The 18202-nt window shown below is 39.3% G+C and overlaps 1 protein-coding gene across 1 annotated transcript in view; it reads right to left on the bottom strand.

Annotated features, from left to right (window-relative positions):
* The window catches only part of LOC126183608 (5'-3' exoribonuclease 2 homolog), a 449636-nt gene that overhangs the window by 244859 nt on the left and 186575 nt on the right, over positions 1-18202 (bottom strand). Inside the window, exons 17-18 of the mRNA XM_049925723.1 lie at positions 14786-14914; positions 4673-4785 (exon numbers count right to left, since the gene is read on the bottom strand). Of these exons, the coding sequence (XP_049781680.1) occupies positions 4673-4785; positions 14786-14914 (242 nt within the window). The remainder of the gene's footprint in view (positions 1-4672; positions 4786-14785; positions 14915-18202) is intronic.

The raw sequence follows: 18202 nt of genomic DNA, 5'->3' as shown, positions 1-18202 counted from the left end.
CCAAACTGTGGCCAAGAACAAATTTGTTCACCCAGCAGCAAAACATGCTGCTGAGCACAACACTCTTGAGTTCAATGGTGGCTTCACAACCTATGCCATCCAGATCCTTCCCTCCAGTACCACCTTATATGAACTACACAGATGGGAGTCAATTTTCCAACATATTTTTCACTCCTGAAATCCTTCTGGCCTCACTCTCTCCTAACCCACTATACCACACCATCTACCCAACAGTTCCTTCTTCTTCTGCCCTGTTAACCCCTCCCAATCCACACGTCCATGTCATCTTCATCACACACCACCACACCTCACTGGCTCTGATACGCATGTCTCATATGCCTAGCCCATGCTATTGCAGCCCTTCCCTCCCACATTCCTCACCAATACACGTGCAGCCTCCCTCCAAGCTGCTAGCCACCCAGCCCCATTCCCTCTTTCTGCATCTTGCCTCTTCCTCCCTTAACCCACTTCATCCAGCACAACTCTTACCTGCTGAACTGCAATCCAGGCAGAGAAAACTCTTTCCTTAATACTTATAAAATTATGAAGCAGCCATTGATATTTAAATTACCTCTGACTTTGCTGAACAATTATATGTAAATACCAAGTTAATTCCTTCGATATGATTATGACCAATATCCTTCCATGCCCCTCCATTGTGTACGCCTATAATAAAACAACTTTCTTGACTGAAGTTTCTGCAAGACAAGTGGTAGGAATCAGTAGCTAGCCAACATTGGTTCTTTCTCAAGCTCTGCTGCCCCCTTTTTGTTCGCAAGCCCAGTTTGCACCAGGGCCTGCAGCAACCGCCATAGATCCGCTGCTACAGTCACCTCCTCCTGCAGCGCGATCATCTACCCTGCTGGAAACCGCTACAGAGAGTGACCTTTTTCTTTTACCATTTTCAAACTTCTTACATTTCAGTTTCATCTATAAAAAACTTCAAATCTTTTTGCTCATCCCAAAACAAGAAAATTATCCAAACTAAGCATAAATGTGCTAATTACTTATGCTGAGTTAGAGTGAAGTCTGTGAAATTATTTAATGTTTCAATAACCAATGTTTTTTCATAACAAAAACCTTAGTTGATTACATTATACACAGGCTGCCAAGCATAAAGTGAATGATGCTGCAGCCAGCAAATTCATGTGACAACCTTCACACAGTCTTCAAGGGCAATAACATGGCCACAACTACACTAAACGTGCCATCTTTCTGAACTTTCTTGGCTCTCCTGAATATCTTTCATGTGAAGACCTACGTGTAACACCAGAAAAGTACAGGTTGTCTCAAAACTTCAGAGTCAAAATCGAACAAATGGTAGAAGATCCAACACTGGTATTTAGATTTAAAGAACCAATGGTTTGGAAATGAATACTTTGGGCAGTCCAAGGTCTGCGAAGCACATGTTTCTTAGCTGTTTATTGTTAAAATAAAATAAACTGCCCGGCAAAAGATCACTCGTGGAGCTAACTCGAAAAACGAAACAATGTCATCTGTAATGTGGCCACAATGAAGTACATCAGTGTTTACAGTTCATAACTAATTGTTGAGGATTTTACATGGACTTAGAAAGATGCACATAATGCATGATGCAGCAGGATGTAGTGCTAAAGGAGATTGAATGAAGGTATGGAGACTAGTTTCGAAACAGGTGTCATCCTTATTGGAAGAAATTTGTCACTGTGGGTAAAACTTGCAAGAAACTGAGTTAAAAAAAGCCACAGAGATCTGGGAAAGTTTCACGACAATGAATTATTTGCACAGTAGAATTTGAGAGGTTTTACCAAGTAGCTGAATTTGTCAATAAGTACCAATCAATTTTCTCAAGAGATGCACTCTTTGAGGAATACAGGTGGTGAGTTCTGGTAAAGCAGAATTAGCAGTTCTACCGTAAGCAATGGGGCAAATTATTTTGTACACAGAGTTCAGTTTTATCAAAACATAAAAGGTATAATTATAAAATATATAATTTAATTCTTGTATTCTGATAGTTCAGACCATGGTCAGCCACAGTGTGTAACACTGCACATGTGCACAATGTGGTGCACACAGGTAGTCCGAGGCTGAGCCTGTCTTGGCAGTACTTTGTACACCTTGACTCTGCTCAGTCGTTCTCAGAACTCCTCAATACAGAACAATATCTCATTTTGCAGTGGGATGAGACACTATTTCTTCCTGCATTTGGTGCAGCATTTTTTGGCTGGCATAACTTTCTTCAGATCAGCAGAATGGTGACGTCATTTGCTATTTGTTTGTATTATAAATGAAGTTCACATGACCAATGACTGTTTGCACAAAAAGAGACAGTCTAGCAATCTATCATCACACGCCTTCAAAAATTAATGAATATCACAAAAAAGAAGGATGAGAACTCTCAAAATCACACAAAACTGACAAGTACCGCAAACTTGCTACGGAAAGGCATTACAACACCATGCAGAAAGAAATATAAGATTTAGCTGATGATGAACGAGTAAAAAATTACAACAACCTATATGCGATTTGTATGGGATTCATTGTTTTGTACATCTAGACGCACATCATGCTGAATTTGCAGGCATCCAACAGATAATGAAATTATGTGATACAAATAGTAAATTCTGAAGTCACACGCAAACCATTCAGAAAATGCAAATTTTTAAGAATTCATGTAGCACTGAAAGAATTAAAAGAATAGTTTTCTAAATGTTTTGAGGAAACTGCCAGTCTTACTTCTGTTTTTGTGCTGTTATCAAAATCGGTCGCCATTTCAGATGAAAGCACCCCTGTGCATGTGTAGATGGAACTGACTGATCTGCTTTGTAATGCTCGTATGAAAGACAAGATTCTTTTACGTTAAAACTATCCAGAAGTTCTATGTTGTTTTCGTCTGGAAGAGTGTCCACCTGTCCATAATGAGGTTGCAAATGTGATATATTGTTTTGATCAAGATGTGTGTGTGAAAGGCGTTTTTCAAATAGGAAAGTAAATAAGTCACAATTACATGACAAACTGAGTGCCAAAAATCTGCGAAATTGTATGAGTCTGTCCATATGGTGACAGTTTGTGTGAGATATAAATTTTTATTATAGTAAATAAAAATAAAATAATAATAATGATGAATAATTTTTCTATCTCTGATCTGTGTTTTTGAGAAATATGAAACCAAGCCACATGCAAAATGTTTTATGTACCTTGTGTGACTAAACTGCCATGTGGAGTGCCCCCCCCCCCTCACTCACACACACACACACACACACACACACACACACACACACACACCTCTACCGTTTCCCCTCTTTTTGCTCAGACAGCACAGTGCAGTAGCAGGGAAAATTCTTTGTCAGCATGCAAGAACTCTGCACAAGTACAGAATCCCTGGTTTAGACGTAGTTCTATGCTCACAAGGAAAAGTTCTGAGGCTTCTTCACACAATTGCAGTTTTCACGGCGAAACTACATGTTTTATGTGAGAAAGTCATTATTATTTCTCCACAGAAATTCACTTTAAAAATAGTCGATGAATGGTATGTTAGCAGTAGCTATTTCAATCTACACAAATATTTACAAGCACGTAAAAAACTTACAAGAAATACATATCTATATTAAGAACGTGCAATATCAACACACAAGTAACAAAGGAGATGTGCAAGCTTATTTATTTGACATAACTATATCTCACAACGCTCTCATGTTATTCAGAAACTGCCAATATTTTCTACCACATCTAGTTGAGTTTTGTCACAATATACTACAATTTTTCTCACTCTTTCAAGTTCAACACTTTTTTTTCCATTTAACTATTCTATCACTTGTAATATTGTGGCTTCTAATAATATTATCTTGCGCTAGGCAGCAAATATAATCAATCAATTGCTTTCAGTGCCTGTTCGTATACACAGAAAACTAAATTTCAACTATTAAAGTTATGTTGTACTCTTAATTAGGATGCTTTCTACTGTCTCTTTAAGTGATCCACATTTTACTGTGCTCTGTCCATTCACCTGCAATTTTAATTACGTTTTTAGAATAATTTTTTTCCTGGTTTTTCTGTCAAAAGAATCATATACAGGGTGTTGAATAAAGTCTGCAGTACCTTCAGGTGTGCTGCCAAAACAAGAAAAAAAGTCCAGTAAAAATGCATATCACAAGAACTACGAGTCTTTGCTACTGTGGAACACCCAGCTCTTCTACTGCAAGCTCTTTCCTTCCATTTTTTGAGAGGTGGTAGGTCAGACCAAACATGAAAAACTGTCCACTAAACATGGGCTTCAAAATACATACCTACAGAGCTATGAACACTTCTCCATCTTTGCTACTGTGAAACACATCTCTTCTACCGAACAAGTGCTCATAGTTCTTAAGTCATGGATATGTTAACTGGACATCTTTTTCTGGAATTTTGATCCATACTACCACCTCTAAAAATGTGGACTACTTTTCTTTAACACCCCATATATCCATAAAACCGAATTTTGCTGTTTTCAACTGTTTCAAGTTGTTATTAGATCTGGCACAGAAGCACTTGAATGAGGGTTTCCTTTCAGTGGTCTCAAACTCTAAGATACTCATGTTCACATATTACTGCTGCTGGCCAAATTTGCTGCTGTCTTTCAGCAGACAGAGATAGATAGAGAGGGGGAGGAGGGTCTATACTAAGAAAATTATGCATTTGCTGTCAAAATACTTACCACCACCTTCAGACCCCTGGTTCTGGAAGGTATTAGAAAGCCGTAATATTCCACCAGCAACAAACTGGTTGTACAGTCCTGTTGCCTGTTGTGGGGAATTTTGATTGTAATGCCTGTGTAAAGAGAAATCACATTTGATTTGCTGGAATGAAGGAGTATCTCTCAGAACTACACAATAACAAAATATCAATACTAATTTAAGGATTTAATTCACATGCCCAAGAAGGAAAAAACATTTACCCAGGTAATCCTTGTAATTGATACTAATAGAAGTTATGACATTATTAAAGCATGTTATGGAAACAAACAGGTGCTACAAACATATGCTCCACAATACAGCATTGCCAGCAGTGGTACTTTTCCTGTGATGTTCCTCAGTTTTTACCCCAATTATTTTCACTCAAACAGAAACTGGTAAATGACCTTCATCAGGCATTTGCACCAATAAGAATATGCGTTAAACACAGTATGGCTGCAATGAAAGTGTTGTCATAACCAAATGTAACTGGAATTTAATTTCTTTCAGGTTCTCCCATTGAATGTAATTCAGCTGTTATCTGACTATTTCACTGGGAACATTGATTTATTACAGAACAATAAGCCAATTATTGTAACATCACAATATTAATTTTCCCTTGTATCACATGTCAAAGATAATAACAAGAGGGTACTGGCTGCCCCAGTCATGACACCTGGAAGCAAATACATGTGTTCCCATGTAACTCCAAACCCCGCACACATCAGGAATCTCAGCCAGTCAGCCAGACCTTTATGAGTATAGTTTTGACACACATAGGTTTCCTGAGCTGAGTGCTGGTCATTTCAGTCAGTTGTCTAATATCATATGCTATGGGCATGCTTCAGAAAACATCATTAATCATAACAGCCCCATGTTGTGCATCTCAGAGTGGGTTACAGAGTTTGACTTTGTTTCATCAAAATAGTTCTCTGAGATTTTCAAGTTTTCTCAGGTTGAGATTCAAAATGTCACTGAATCAGTTTTTGTTGTATGTGAGAATAAGTTTTACTTTACTCCATCTTATGGCCAGAAATTGAATGTATTGAGTAGCCATGTCATTTAATACCAATTACATCAAATTCAGCTAGGATTTACAGTTTTATCAACTATTATGTAACTTATAATCTCTTGCCACCGCTGGAAATTCTTTGTCAGCATTGTCCATCAGCATTTTATAATATGCCATGTCACTGTATGATAATCTCAAATACACAAGAAATTCTTGCAGTACTATGCTTGAAACCATTGTCACTGGAAGGTAAACAAAAGACTTTGATAGCAATGGCGCACTAGGTTTCAAACAAAACAATGTTAACCTCAAGCGTGTCACTGCAATGAAGTCCACAAAATACTATTTTGCACTGAACTTTATAAAAAGAGGACCAAAGCCTGAACCTCACATTTGTATTTGTACCAATGATGTATTCATGTATTCACAAATGCAAGACAATAATTCAGAGTAACGGTACAAAGTCAGCCCCATCAGGCATCACTTGCCAAGGGCTGTAACAGTGAAGATGACTGTCCAATGCATCAAGTAAGAGATGCTTGTTACAACACGTGATGCCATTGTGCTGAGATGAGGAATTACTGAGTGACAGTACATAGTTTTGCTACTCATAGTATATGATCTTTCGTCTAATATGCAACATGCAGAATTAGTTCTTTTGTAATCAATCCAAGCATAAATAAAAATATAGAAGAAGCAGTAAACAACATTCTTAAAAGTATCATTGATTGGTTTTCTGAGAATAGTCTCACTCTAAATTTTAAAGACACTTCTCTGGCCACTACACCGATGATAAATGTAACACATGCTGGGGAAATAATAAATTGGGTGGAAACTTGAAATTTGTTACGTGTCTATACCGATGAGAATTTACACTGGAAAGAGCACATGTTGAATCTCCCAAAAAACTTAGTTCAATCACATTTGAACTTAAAATCATTGCAAATCTTGGAGAAAGACAAACCTGTAATCTGACATGTTTTGCATATTTTCATTCCATAATGTCATTTGGAATAATGTTCTGTGGTAACTCAACTTTAAGGAAGTCTTCATTACTCAAAAACATGCTGTAAGAATAATATGAGGTGCTCATATGCAATCATCCTGTAGACATCAGTTTAAGGAGTTGGGCATTCTGTCTTCTGCTTCACAGTATATTTATTCCCTCATGAAGTTTGTTGTAAATAATCCACTATAGTTCAAAAGGAACAATGATGTACATAATACAATACCAGAAGAAAAAATTCATTACTCCACATTATGGTTGCCTTTAGCACAAAAAGGGGTGCACGGTGCTGCAACAAAAAATTTTTACGAAATGTCTGACAGACAGCAAAGTAAGATTTGAAAACAAACTGCAAAAGTTTCTCCTTGGAAACTCCTTATATTCCGTAGAAGAGTTTCTATTACTGTAATGTGTAAAAGGTAGTGGATAGGAATTTCTAACTCACATATGTAAATATTAAAAAATAACTATAAATGTTCAGCATCAAGCCACGTTTACAAATTAATTTGCAATGTAAATGAAAAACAACTCATTCTGCATCATTATGATTTATTGTGCAAAATGATTATGAAACTCGAAACTAACAAACTAACTACCTAATTATGTAATGTGCAAAGTTAGTGCACCAACTGAACAAATCACTAGCAGGACATCTAGGAAAGCCATTCAGGACATTGCCTTTCATTTAATATGTCTTGTGAAATGGGTTGTAGCCTAAATTAAAAACCAAATAATTAACATGTAATCTTCAAGTATTTCACAGCCACTTCTTGACATGTGGCCTGATGGTGTTCTGCTACTGGTTCTTTGAGTAACTTCTGCGTAACTGATGATCTGACAAATTGCCAACATGGATGGCTGGCATTCTGAATTTGAACTTGCGGGCAGAGTTTATACGTACTTCTCATTTATTCATGTGAGGTCCTTTCCTTGGTGATTACCAGCTTACCTCCCCAACTGCTGCTTGTGGTCAACGTACTCTGTAAGTCAGGAATATACCATCTGCTTAGCATGAGGATTTCTCTTTTCTTGCTCACATTTTTTTCATGTTTCTTGGAACAAATAGTACCATAATCTTCGACCATGCACTACTGGCAGCAGAGCATCTGAGATGTACACATTCTTTTTTATCTTCTCAATGAGAGAAGATATTTTTATCAAAGTTCTGTCTTGTTTATCCCCCAAGTTGGGCCTGTATTTAGTTTTGAGTAGGTTGCTTTATCCAGTAAGCCACATACCTTCAGTCTTCAAAGAAGACGGTTGCACCCTCCTATCAACAAGCTGAACCAATCTACTTTTGTCAGTATCAGGACTCTTGGTTAGATGAACTTCCTTTCCTTGCAGATTGCAGGATGGAGTTTTCACCTGGTCAAGATGGTAGCTTCGAAGTTAGCAATAATATCATCCATTGGTAAAGTTCTGAGGATACCAATATTTCATTATGATCATGTATCATTACAACTGACCATAAGCACACCTGGTTTGCCAACAGACACAATTCTGAAACATTTGGTCTCACTGCTATGACCGCATATTAGCAATTTTGGTTGAGACACCCACAGTACGGCAAGTATTCACCCTTCGTAACAGCAAAACCCTTGGGGGATCCAGTATTAGTTAATGCCATTAAAAATGCAGAACAAACTCTAACAGGATAAGGGTCAATAAGGAAACTGGCTGCATCTAAATCTTAAAGGAACATTTGCCTTAAGGGATTTGAGAATTACTATCTGCATAGGCATGACAACACAGCTAAACAACACCATCGGCACAATACCGTATGGGCCAATGGTGGCTTGATAATAAGACAGGGAACAAAACCCTGCAAAGGGAAATAAAAACTTGCCATGCAAGTCAATCTACAGGGAAGCACAAAGTCTGAAACTATGTAGAGACATTCATGGGAATAAACAAAACACATGGCAGGTGCTAGCGACTGATGACCAAACACACAGAAACGGAACATGGCTTGAGGTGCAAGGCAAGGACCACAGTGGTTGAAATCAGTGTCAGAATTGCCCCGTCTGGCTTACTTTAAGTGGCAGTGGGACTGCGCATACTGCACATTGTGTGCAGCCTCCATGGCAGTTGCCTACCATAATAACCACCCACCTCATTTACATCCATCACGATGTCCACTGGCAGGGATATCTAATCCTTCCCCCTGAAAATGTAACGTAAGACCAAAAACAGTCGAGCCATGGCTACAACTGCTGGTGCAGAACCAGAGAGAGCACCAGAGACCCGGACAGCTAACCGACCAAAGGAGACAATGCCAACACTGCTGGCTCAGCTGGAGGGGCAAAAGGGTATGAAAACAGAAGTAATGGTCAGTCCACCTGCAGCAGCAGATGCAAGGTCACATCCACTGGCAAGGGGAGGAGGGGGGAGGAGGAGGAGGAGGAGGAGGAGGAGGAGGAGGATCAAAGGCATGGGCTCCACATCAGGAGGCTCGGAAGTGTACCTTGCTGGGGCCATCAAGGGGGAAGCACACCACTGCAAGTGGGAGCCCACACCTGGAACATCATGACCAACTCTGTCACCTGGCTAACTGGAAGACCGTAGCAATGATGATCACACAGGACATGGATGCAACCAACTTGCATCACAAGTCAGCTGCTTCCAAATGTCATACCCTCCAAACAACTGCCAACCTTTCAGACCCACTATGACACCCACTATCCACCCCGGTTGTCAGCTGAACGACTGCCCCCAGGCAGCAGTCCCAGGGGGACAATGCAGTGGACCATGGTGGTCCAGGGCATGCAACTCAGGGTGCAACTAATCGAGCAGACTCTGTGTCTGACGCCTATGTAAATGTTCTGACTGCACCCGTGTGCCTCAAAGTTTTCTGCCTGGCCCAAGGCATATTCAAACAGTTGATTGTATGACCATAATAAGGAGTCCAACATCTCAAACAGGGACTGATTAAGACACTAAATGGACTCTGCCAACTATCTAGAATCACACATTACGTGTATCCCCCATGGCAGTTGTCCGCAATATTCCGCTGCAATAATCACACTAGCTTATCTGCCTCCATCACAATGTCTAGTGGTAGGGATACTAAAAAGAACACTGCAGAAAATGTACATCTAGAATTCCAGAAGGGCGTTTGGAACCCAGTCGTCCTGAATATGAGCCAAGTGCTTGAACTATTGCTTCTGCTTGCTTGATTTGTACGAAACAGCTATGTTAATTTTAATGTGTGGTGCCATGTAGAGAAATTATGCACATGGATACTGAAGAATTCAAGAAAGGACATGAAAAAGGAACAGTCACTGGATAAGGAATCTTAGAGAAGAGCAAGATGGCTTTGCCTCCATTTTAATATGCCAGAACTTACATCTAGGCATGATAATTCCTCAGTGAATGCAAATGTTTTTAACATGTTGTCCACAACAATGCCATTACAATTATAATAAACATTTCATCAACACACGACCAGTACTTCAGTCGATCAAGCCACAGTTTTACTGTGAACAAAGCTGGAATTCCTTCTCACATAACTGAGATTTTTTTCATAACACCTGCTTCAAACGAGTTCTCTCTTTCTGATTAATATTTCTTTTCTTCCTTTTTTTCCAAATCCTTGGATGAAGAAACTGTTCAAAAGTTACAAATTTTTTACTGACTTTTAAGTCACAGTCATTAAACACTCCACAGTTCTAATTACTTTGATACTGTAATTAACAATGCTGGGGGAGGAATCAAGTGATGTATTCAGTTCTTGTTCATCACAGATGTAACAAACCGGCCTGGATTAGTACAGTTACAGGCCATCCTCATTTTGCAGATCTGCACATAATCAAAACAGATACAGAAAGATTTTGAAGACACTGGAATGTAAAAGCAATGCATTTGGATACCTGCATGTGAAACTCACCTTTTGAATTATGTTTTTTGTGCTGACTGTTGTATTTTTCGTCGCGACATTTGTAAAGTGTCACAAAATTAAAGTGAGTAAAAATTTACTTGCAAAATAAAATAAAGAGATAAGGAGATACTCTCATTATGCTTCTGAACAGTGATCTGATGAGCAACAAAGATCTCATGATGATTTAACTACTAAAGCTGGGTCTCCACGGCGTAGAGGTTGGGGGATGGGGAACTTTATGAATAGAACTTTTATGAGGAGTAGTCATGAAGTTTAAATTATCACCTCAAAAACAAAGTTATTAATTAATTTTTTGTTTGCCTTCAGGTACATGTCTGCTGATTTGACACGTTTTGAAATCCCCACACCATGGTACTGTATCGCTCTGTAACGCCGGAAATGCATATCCTTCTATTTCCATCTATTGTACTATAATTTTTTTCCTTATTTTGTCACCTGAAGATATGACATTTCTGACTCTTTATATATTGTAATTGTTTTACTGTTTGTATATGTATATTTATGCATTTATGTCGAGGTATAATTGGTTTGTTTTGTAAATATTATTTGTATTTTTACACTGGGTCTTGCCTAGGGAAAACTATGCTATCGAACGATTACATCGATAGGTCGTGTGGAGAACCAAAGTGTTTACGATCTTTGAGGGTGAACACTGCCGCGTGGAGCACGGGCAGAGCAGAGTCTGCCTGGAGTAGCGAGTGGAGCAGGTGTGTTGTGTGAGGCTCCCGCGAGTTGCCACGCTTTTGGGTTTGGCAGCATGTAATTGCGCTCGACTTGCTATGATAGTTTCTGACACGGTGTTGCGGACGGGAAGCATTAGCTGGCGCACATCAAGAGCCCGTTTCGCCTGGCAACCGTGTCGAGAAGGAGGCGTGCCAACATCCAGCTTCTGCAACAGCGACGGCCGACAATGAGTGACTGTCGCCACCTCCTCGATCGACGGCTTCAAACCTTCAATCAACCAACAAGGAAGACTGGAAGCACGTTAAGTTTTAGAACTGTATGGCAGACCTCAGCTTTTAAAACTGTTCAAATCACAAAATTACAGCAATGTAGCATGAACCTTTGTTGCTCATTGTCCCAATTGTGTTACCAAGCAGGGTCCCTTCCTTTTCCGGAATGAACCCAAGTGTCATTGAAATTCAAACGCCAGCATTAAAGTAATATTATTCTATTTCACTGCTTTAATTTCTAAGTTCAGTTAAGGTATTCATAGCTGGCTACAATATTTAGATTACACAAGCACAAATTAAGAGTGCGAGTTTTGTTACCATATTTTAGCTTACCTGTGACAACAGCTCAGCTTGGTACATACTAAATTTTACTATTGTTAATTGTTCAGAATCATTTAATTCAAGTTCAAAGTTAAATCTCTTATTTCTAAATTGCGTAGATTCAAGTAGCTTTTGAAATGATTGTTGAGGTAGTCCAAGACTAACCGTATTTTACTGAATTTCATTGTGCTTCAGAAAGAAAGCTCACTATTAACTTTAGTCACTAAATTAACTTTCGATTTTCCAGTTTTATTAATTCTTTTGCTAAATTAAGTCAGAGTGTAGCGAAATTTATTACTTCTGACAAACTTTCAGTTTTCACACTACACGTGTCAACCTTCAGTTGCCACGCTTCTAGTGCTAATTATATGTGTAATAACCTTTCTTTTTCAGTTACTATAGTAATTGTCCTTAGGACTGGCGACCGTAATTTCCCCAAAATCTCAAATATCTAATTACCGCTAGTTAATTGTTTACGTAACGGCCGCACATTTACTTTCTTTATTAACTTTACCCCTTTTCAAAATTAATTTCCACCAGTTTCATTTGCATTTTTCCTTTCATTTAGATGTAACCCTTTCCTCCCTCTTTACCGACAGATTAACTTCGGTGACGATTGCTTTTCCCAAATTTCCATTAGGTACACACGGTTTAATTTTTCACTGTCATTAAGGTCGATAAGTGAGGGGGAGGTTACAGCTCCACCGGAAGAACCAAAACAAAATGGCACAGCCCACCAATACACTAAAGTATTGCACTAGAACGGTAACAATGCTGCAACTATCCATGCTAGACTGGAAGAGGTTACTGCAACAATTCAACCTCATATGACATAACAGTTAGGTGACAGAGACCCTTCCAGTACAGCCAAACAAGTGTAAATGATAAGAACAAAAAGGTACACAATCTCTACACAGAGAGAGAGAGAGAGAGAGAGAGAGAGAGAGAGAGAGAGAGAGAGAGAGAAAGTAGTCACAGGAGAAGTGGAGGCCCTGTTGCTCAGAGACCAGCATATAGAATCAAGACAAAAGTGGAGAACACAAAAATAAGTCACAGATCAGTTTTCAACATCTTACACGTCATTCTTACTATGACAAAAGTTGATGCTCAACGAGTTCTGCAACTGTTCACACCTATTCAAAAAACATACCAAACTGAGGCAGTAACAAAAATGTTGCACCTGGATCAAACTCAGTTCAGACAACTCCTTTATTTGCCTATCACTGTGGATGAGTACTGTGCGTATCACTATGACTATTAGTCTGAGGAACAAAGTAAGCAGTGGAAATATGAATCGACTACCGTCAAAAAAGTGAAGACCCCATCACCATCGAGTACAAGGTGTTGCTGAATGTTTTTGGGACTAACATGGTGTGGTGCTAACTTGCTCCATGCAAACCGACATACGTGCATACTATAGAAATATCCTGACAAGCTTACAGCAGGAAGTCAAGATGAAGCACTGTAGGAAGCTGTCCCAGCGAGTATTTTTTGCTCCATGACAATGCCCCAGATCATTCTGCATGGGACAGTTACACATATTGCTTCTCTCAGCTATCAAATTTTGCTTCAAACATATAAATAAATGGATACTATGCTTCTGTAAAAAGCAGAAGAAAAATCTGTAATGATATTTTCAAGCATTATAACAAGTATGTACTTGGAAACATTTGTATTCATGGTGCCTTGGAATGAACAACAGCCTATTCTCCATAACATGAACCTTTGCAATGACAAGGATATCTTAAGTGATTAATTGAAGAGGATTAATCTAGTGATAGGCCACTTAATAAACAAATTTTGTAGGACATTTGCTCTCCACATAAAAGCTGTGTATATGTGAGAGCTTACAGTTTGTCAATGGTCTGATTTCTTTCAAAGAGTACATGTGAAAAACATGAAGCTGATGCAGAATAAAGCTCTTTACCTTGTGTGACCTAGTATCATGGTACATAATTAATGAGCTATGAGAAACAAAGAACATTAAATGGAGTGCATTTATAAAATAAGGTAAAGTGGAAAGGATAATAAAAGTTCTATGGTTTCAAGAACTTTATGACACAGTCATGAAAGTTTATAGACAGGCAGTAGAGCCACAGAGAGAATACATTTACTCCTGTATGCAGTCATTCTATCCTTAAGAAGGAATATTCAGGTCCACAACCCACTGATGGTGAGATCACTAGAGACAAATCACAAAATAAGAAAGTAGGTGGTACAGGACGAAACTGTCTGTCTCTTTTTCAAAGTAACCGTCACAGCTTCCTTCTTAAGCAATTTAGGTAAGTCATCGAAAACCTAAACCCAGATGGCTGACTAGATTTGAATGCAAGTCCATTGCCTTAATCACTGCACCTCCTTGATTGGTTTCTGCTCCTAATATGTATTATACCAAAATTATATAAATGAAAGTGATCCAGGAATCTCTGAACAATCATTAAAAGAAAGGAAATTTTGATAGAGATTTAAAAGCAAACTGGATAGTCAATTCTAGACAGTTAATGACAGTTGTTTTTCATTCCAAAAACTGAAATATCAATTAAATTGGTAAAAAAGTATTAATTGTGGAACACTACATAACATAATTAAAACAAAGATTACAGCTTAAGGAAATTATTTGATACTTGAGAATCATGACCACTGAAAACATTAGTTCCCTGCATACTGTCCGATTACTACTACAGGACCTGGAGTGATTTTACCTTCCCTTCTGGAAATGGGCTTTTAGCCATTCATTTTTTTCGTACGACAGTTTCAAAAGCCCAAAGCAGTAATGTTTTTAATTTAGTGTATGTCAGCTTAACTCCAATTGTTCCTGTTCTAGCAGCTATACATACACGTTTTCAATTGCCACAAAGATGGGTGTGTGTGTGTGTGTGTGTGTGTGTGTAAAAACTAAATATTTACCCAAGCATTCGGTGCCCTGCTGCCCCTAATGAGGCTCTCTGTGTGGCAGGAGACATTCCAATCTGTGGCCGCCAGTTTCGAGAGTCATGAGCATTCAAGTCCTGTGGTTTCAGCACTCTTGGTGGTTCCCTGTTGGAATGAAATAATAGTCAATTAACACACATGTTCAATACATGCAGAAAACTCAATAAAAGTAACTTATCAATATTTTTGCTATAAAACAAATGAGGGATTCGCATTTAATGACAGTGTCACAAGACTACAATTGCTGCCTGGTCACTTTTAGTCCACCTCCACCAAATGCAGCATGATATCAAGTGCATAGGTGTAACATGAATTCAGTTTCCACCCAATAATTAAAATACTTTCAGTGACTGCTCATGCAACTTAGTATGCACAACCAATAATAGTACCTTTATTTACTGCACTATAAATAATGTCACAAATACTTCATTAACCAAACAATATTAATCTCTATTATACAACATATGGTGGCTTGTAATTGGTGGTTATAAATAAGCTGACAGTGTTCCGAGTGCTGCAATGCAGCACTATACGTCATAGGATGCTCAAACACTTTATATATGTTAATTATTAAGTGGTTCTGCCTCCAGGTGAAAACATGGTACTGTAAGCAGTGAGAACGTGGTGTGAGTGCAGGAAGAGGGCTACAACCATCAAACACAGAACGGTGGTTCTGGAACGTTTATTAGGAGACAATCACAAGTTACAACATGTGTTCAACATGGTTTCTTGACTCAGAAACATGTTGCATTCGTAACATAGCATGGTCAATGATTGCTTGCAGCATATCCCATCTAATCAGAGTGATGAGCCATCATATACTATCCTTGAGATCAGGAAGAGTCCAGAAAGACTTCAGAGTCATTCCTGATAGAAAAATCTTTCTGATATCCTCACAACCAGAAGACAAATGGATTTAGTTCAGATTATGTGTTAGGCCACACATCTTTAAATTGCCTGGACATGATGTGGTTGTTACCATAGGTTTCTCGAAGCAAATCATTCACGTGGCAAGCAACATGTGATACTGTCACAACTTGCATGAAAATAGTGGTGTGGACACAGTTACGTTCTTGCAAAGCTGGAATCACGCATTGCACAAGGAGGTCATTATAACATGCAAAAGACACTGTACATCTAACAAGCCTGAGATGTGTCAACTCCTTGAAGAAAAACAGACCAAGAATATAGGAGCTTTTGAAACTACACCAAACAGTCACACAAGCTGAGTGCAGTGGATGTTTCAGTTCAACATGTGGCAGAGTAGAACTTCATATGTGACAGTTTTGTGCATTCAGAACAGGGTGCAAAGTAAAATGTGCCTTGTCCATTCAAAATTATTCTCTGGCCACATATCATCCATTTCCATGCACGCCAATATATGAAGGGCAAAGTCACAGCACTGTAGCCTATCTTGGGGCTTTGTTTGGTGTACATTCTGAATCTTGTACGGGTACCTGTATAAAATACACTGCAAAATCTTCTGAACTTTTGACCAGGCGAGAGAGAATTCCCATGACACAATTCGAGCAGTGGTTGCAGAATTTGAGGCATATGCTGCACAGTTGGCTGTATCAACAGCAACTTAATCAACAACTGCCACTGAAATGAGGCAAAAACCTGTTCCTGCTGCACCACATAATTCACCTGTTTCTTCAAATTTTGTGATCATATTCTTTAAGCCATTTATTGAAATGGAGTCTCTTCGTACTGCTATTTCTGTCATTCTCATAAAACAACTTTTCCAGCAGTGCACAGTCTTTCTTTTCAATAACTATTATGTTTTGCTGTGGAAAACAAGATCTTCCATAACCCTTTACACCAACAGTCACTTCAAGAAAGAAATCAACATACTTCACCCAGGGACAAAAAGCATACTGACATCAAAACAGGAAATATTTCACATTCTGACTGCTGGCAGTGTCATTATTCATGTCGTAGCAGAAAGTGGAACTTCTTTTTTTTCCCAGCATTCTCCAAGACTGCACTGATTAATGTACATATCTACAATTTTTCAGTACCCTGTGATGTATGAAACCTGCACTGCAACACTCAGATCATCATCAGTTTAATTATAACCATGTGATATAATCAGCAATGTGACAGACAGTATCATATTGAGCTCATCCATAAGCAGACCCCCTGTGTTCTCTCTTCCTCTGAAACCAGCAAACCTGATAACCAGCCACTGATCACTACTCCTCTGATCACCCCTTGCATCATTCCCTTGTGGTCGACACTGGTGCAAGATCTGTCCCATAAGCCCATCTTTTCTATCTTGTGTGGTGTAGACAGTCAGTTTAATTTGACTTGCTCCAATGGGTACATAAAACCACAGGGAAATGAACACACGCTCCTATAAGTCTCCAATAGTCTGAATTCACAAAGTGAATGGAATGAAACACTAGCAAGTCTGGGCCATAGTGAAGTTAGTGCAGAAGTATAACAGTTCCAAATCTGTGACCATTTGGGACCAGAAAACAATTTGATTCAGCCTGACTGTGCAATGGCTCACAACAAATAGCTACAAAGTACAGCTAGCAATAAGCCATGCCACAAGTCTGGGCAACAGGCTCAGCAGCAAACTGGATGGCGCCACATGACATGCATAGTTTGGTGGTGATTTCCCTTATGAAGACAGCCTGGAGCCGCCACTCGCACCCGTAGTACCTCTGACATGTCCACATCCATGCTAGGTGGGGAATCTGAAACACTGTCAGACACAAAGTATCCACACCCTCCTATCGCAGTCCATCACAGGCATTTCCTACCATATAAAAGACAGAGCCACATGTGAAAGCAGCCATGTTATATATATGCTATGCTGCATTTACTGTACAGCATTCTATGTGGACATGACAAATAATCAAATGTCGATTTGCATGCATGGACACCATCAGATTGTGGCAAGCTTGACCATCCAGTTGTCGAACATGCTGTGCACCTCAATACACAGACTTTGATACTATGCAAGCCATTTGGATAATCCCTTCCAACCCTAGTTTCTCTGAAGAACACAGGTCGGAATTCTTTCTCCAGCACATCCTGCACTCTCTCAACCCTCCTGGCCTAAACCTCCGCTAACATGTTCCTCACTGACTCACCTTACCGTTCCCTTCTCTCTTCTTTCTCAACTGCTCCTTCCCTGTCCATATCATGTACTGCCTTCTGTTATGACATTCCCCCCATCCCATGTAGACATATTTCCCCCCCCTCTCCCTCTCTACCCCCCCCTCCAAACCATCTTCCATTCCTCCCCCTTTTTCTCTTCCCCTTCATTTCCCTCCTTCTCTCCTTCCTTCCCACCCTCCCCTTTCCACCTGCCTGTCACCTCGTGCATTCTTTCCTACACCCTCCCTGACCCCAACTACCCAGCCAATTGTCCTCAATAAC

The sequence above is a fragment of the Schistocerca cancellata genome, chromosome 1 (assembly GCF_023864275.1).
Source record: "Schistocerca cancellata isolate TAMUIC-IGC-003103 chromosome 1, iqSchCanc2.1, whole genome shotgun sequence".
Classification (NCBI taxonomy): Eukaryota; Metazoa; Arthropoda; class Insecta; order Orthoptera; family Acrididae; genus Schistocerca; species Schistocerca cancellata.
The sequence above is the reverse complement of the archived record's forward strand: the minus strand, read 5'-3'. Positions and strand labels throughout refer to the sequence as shown.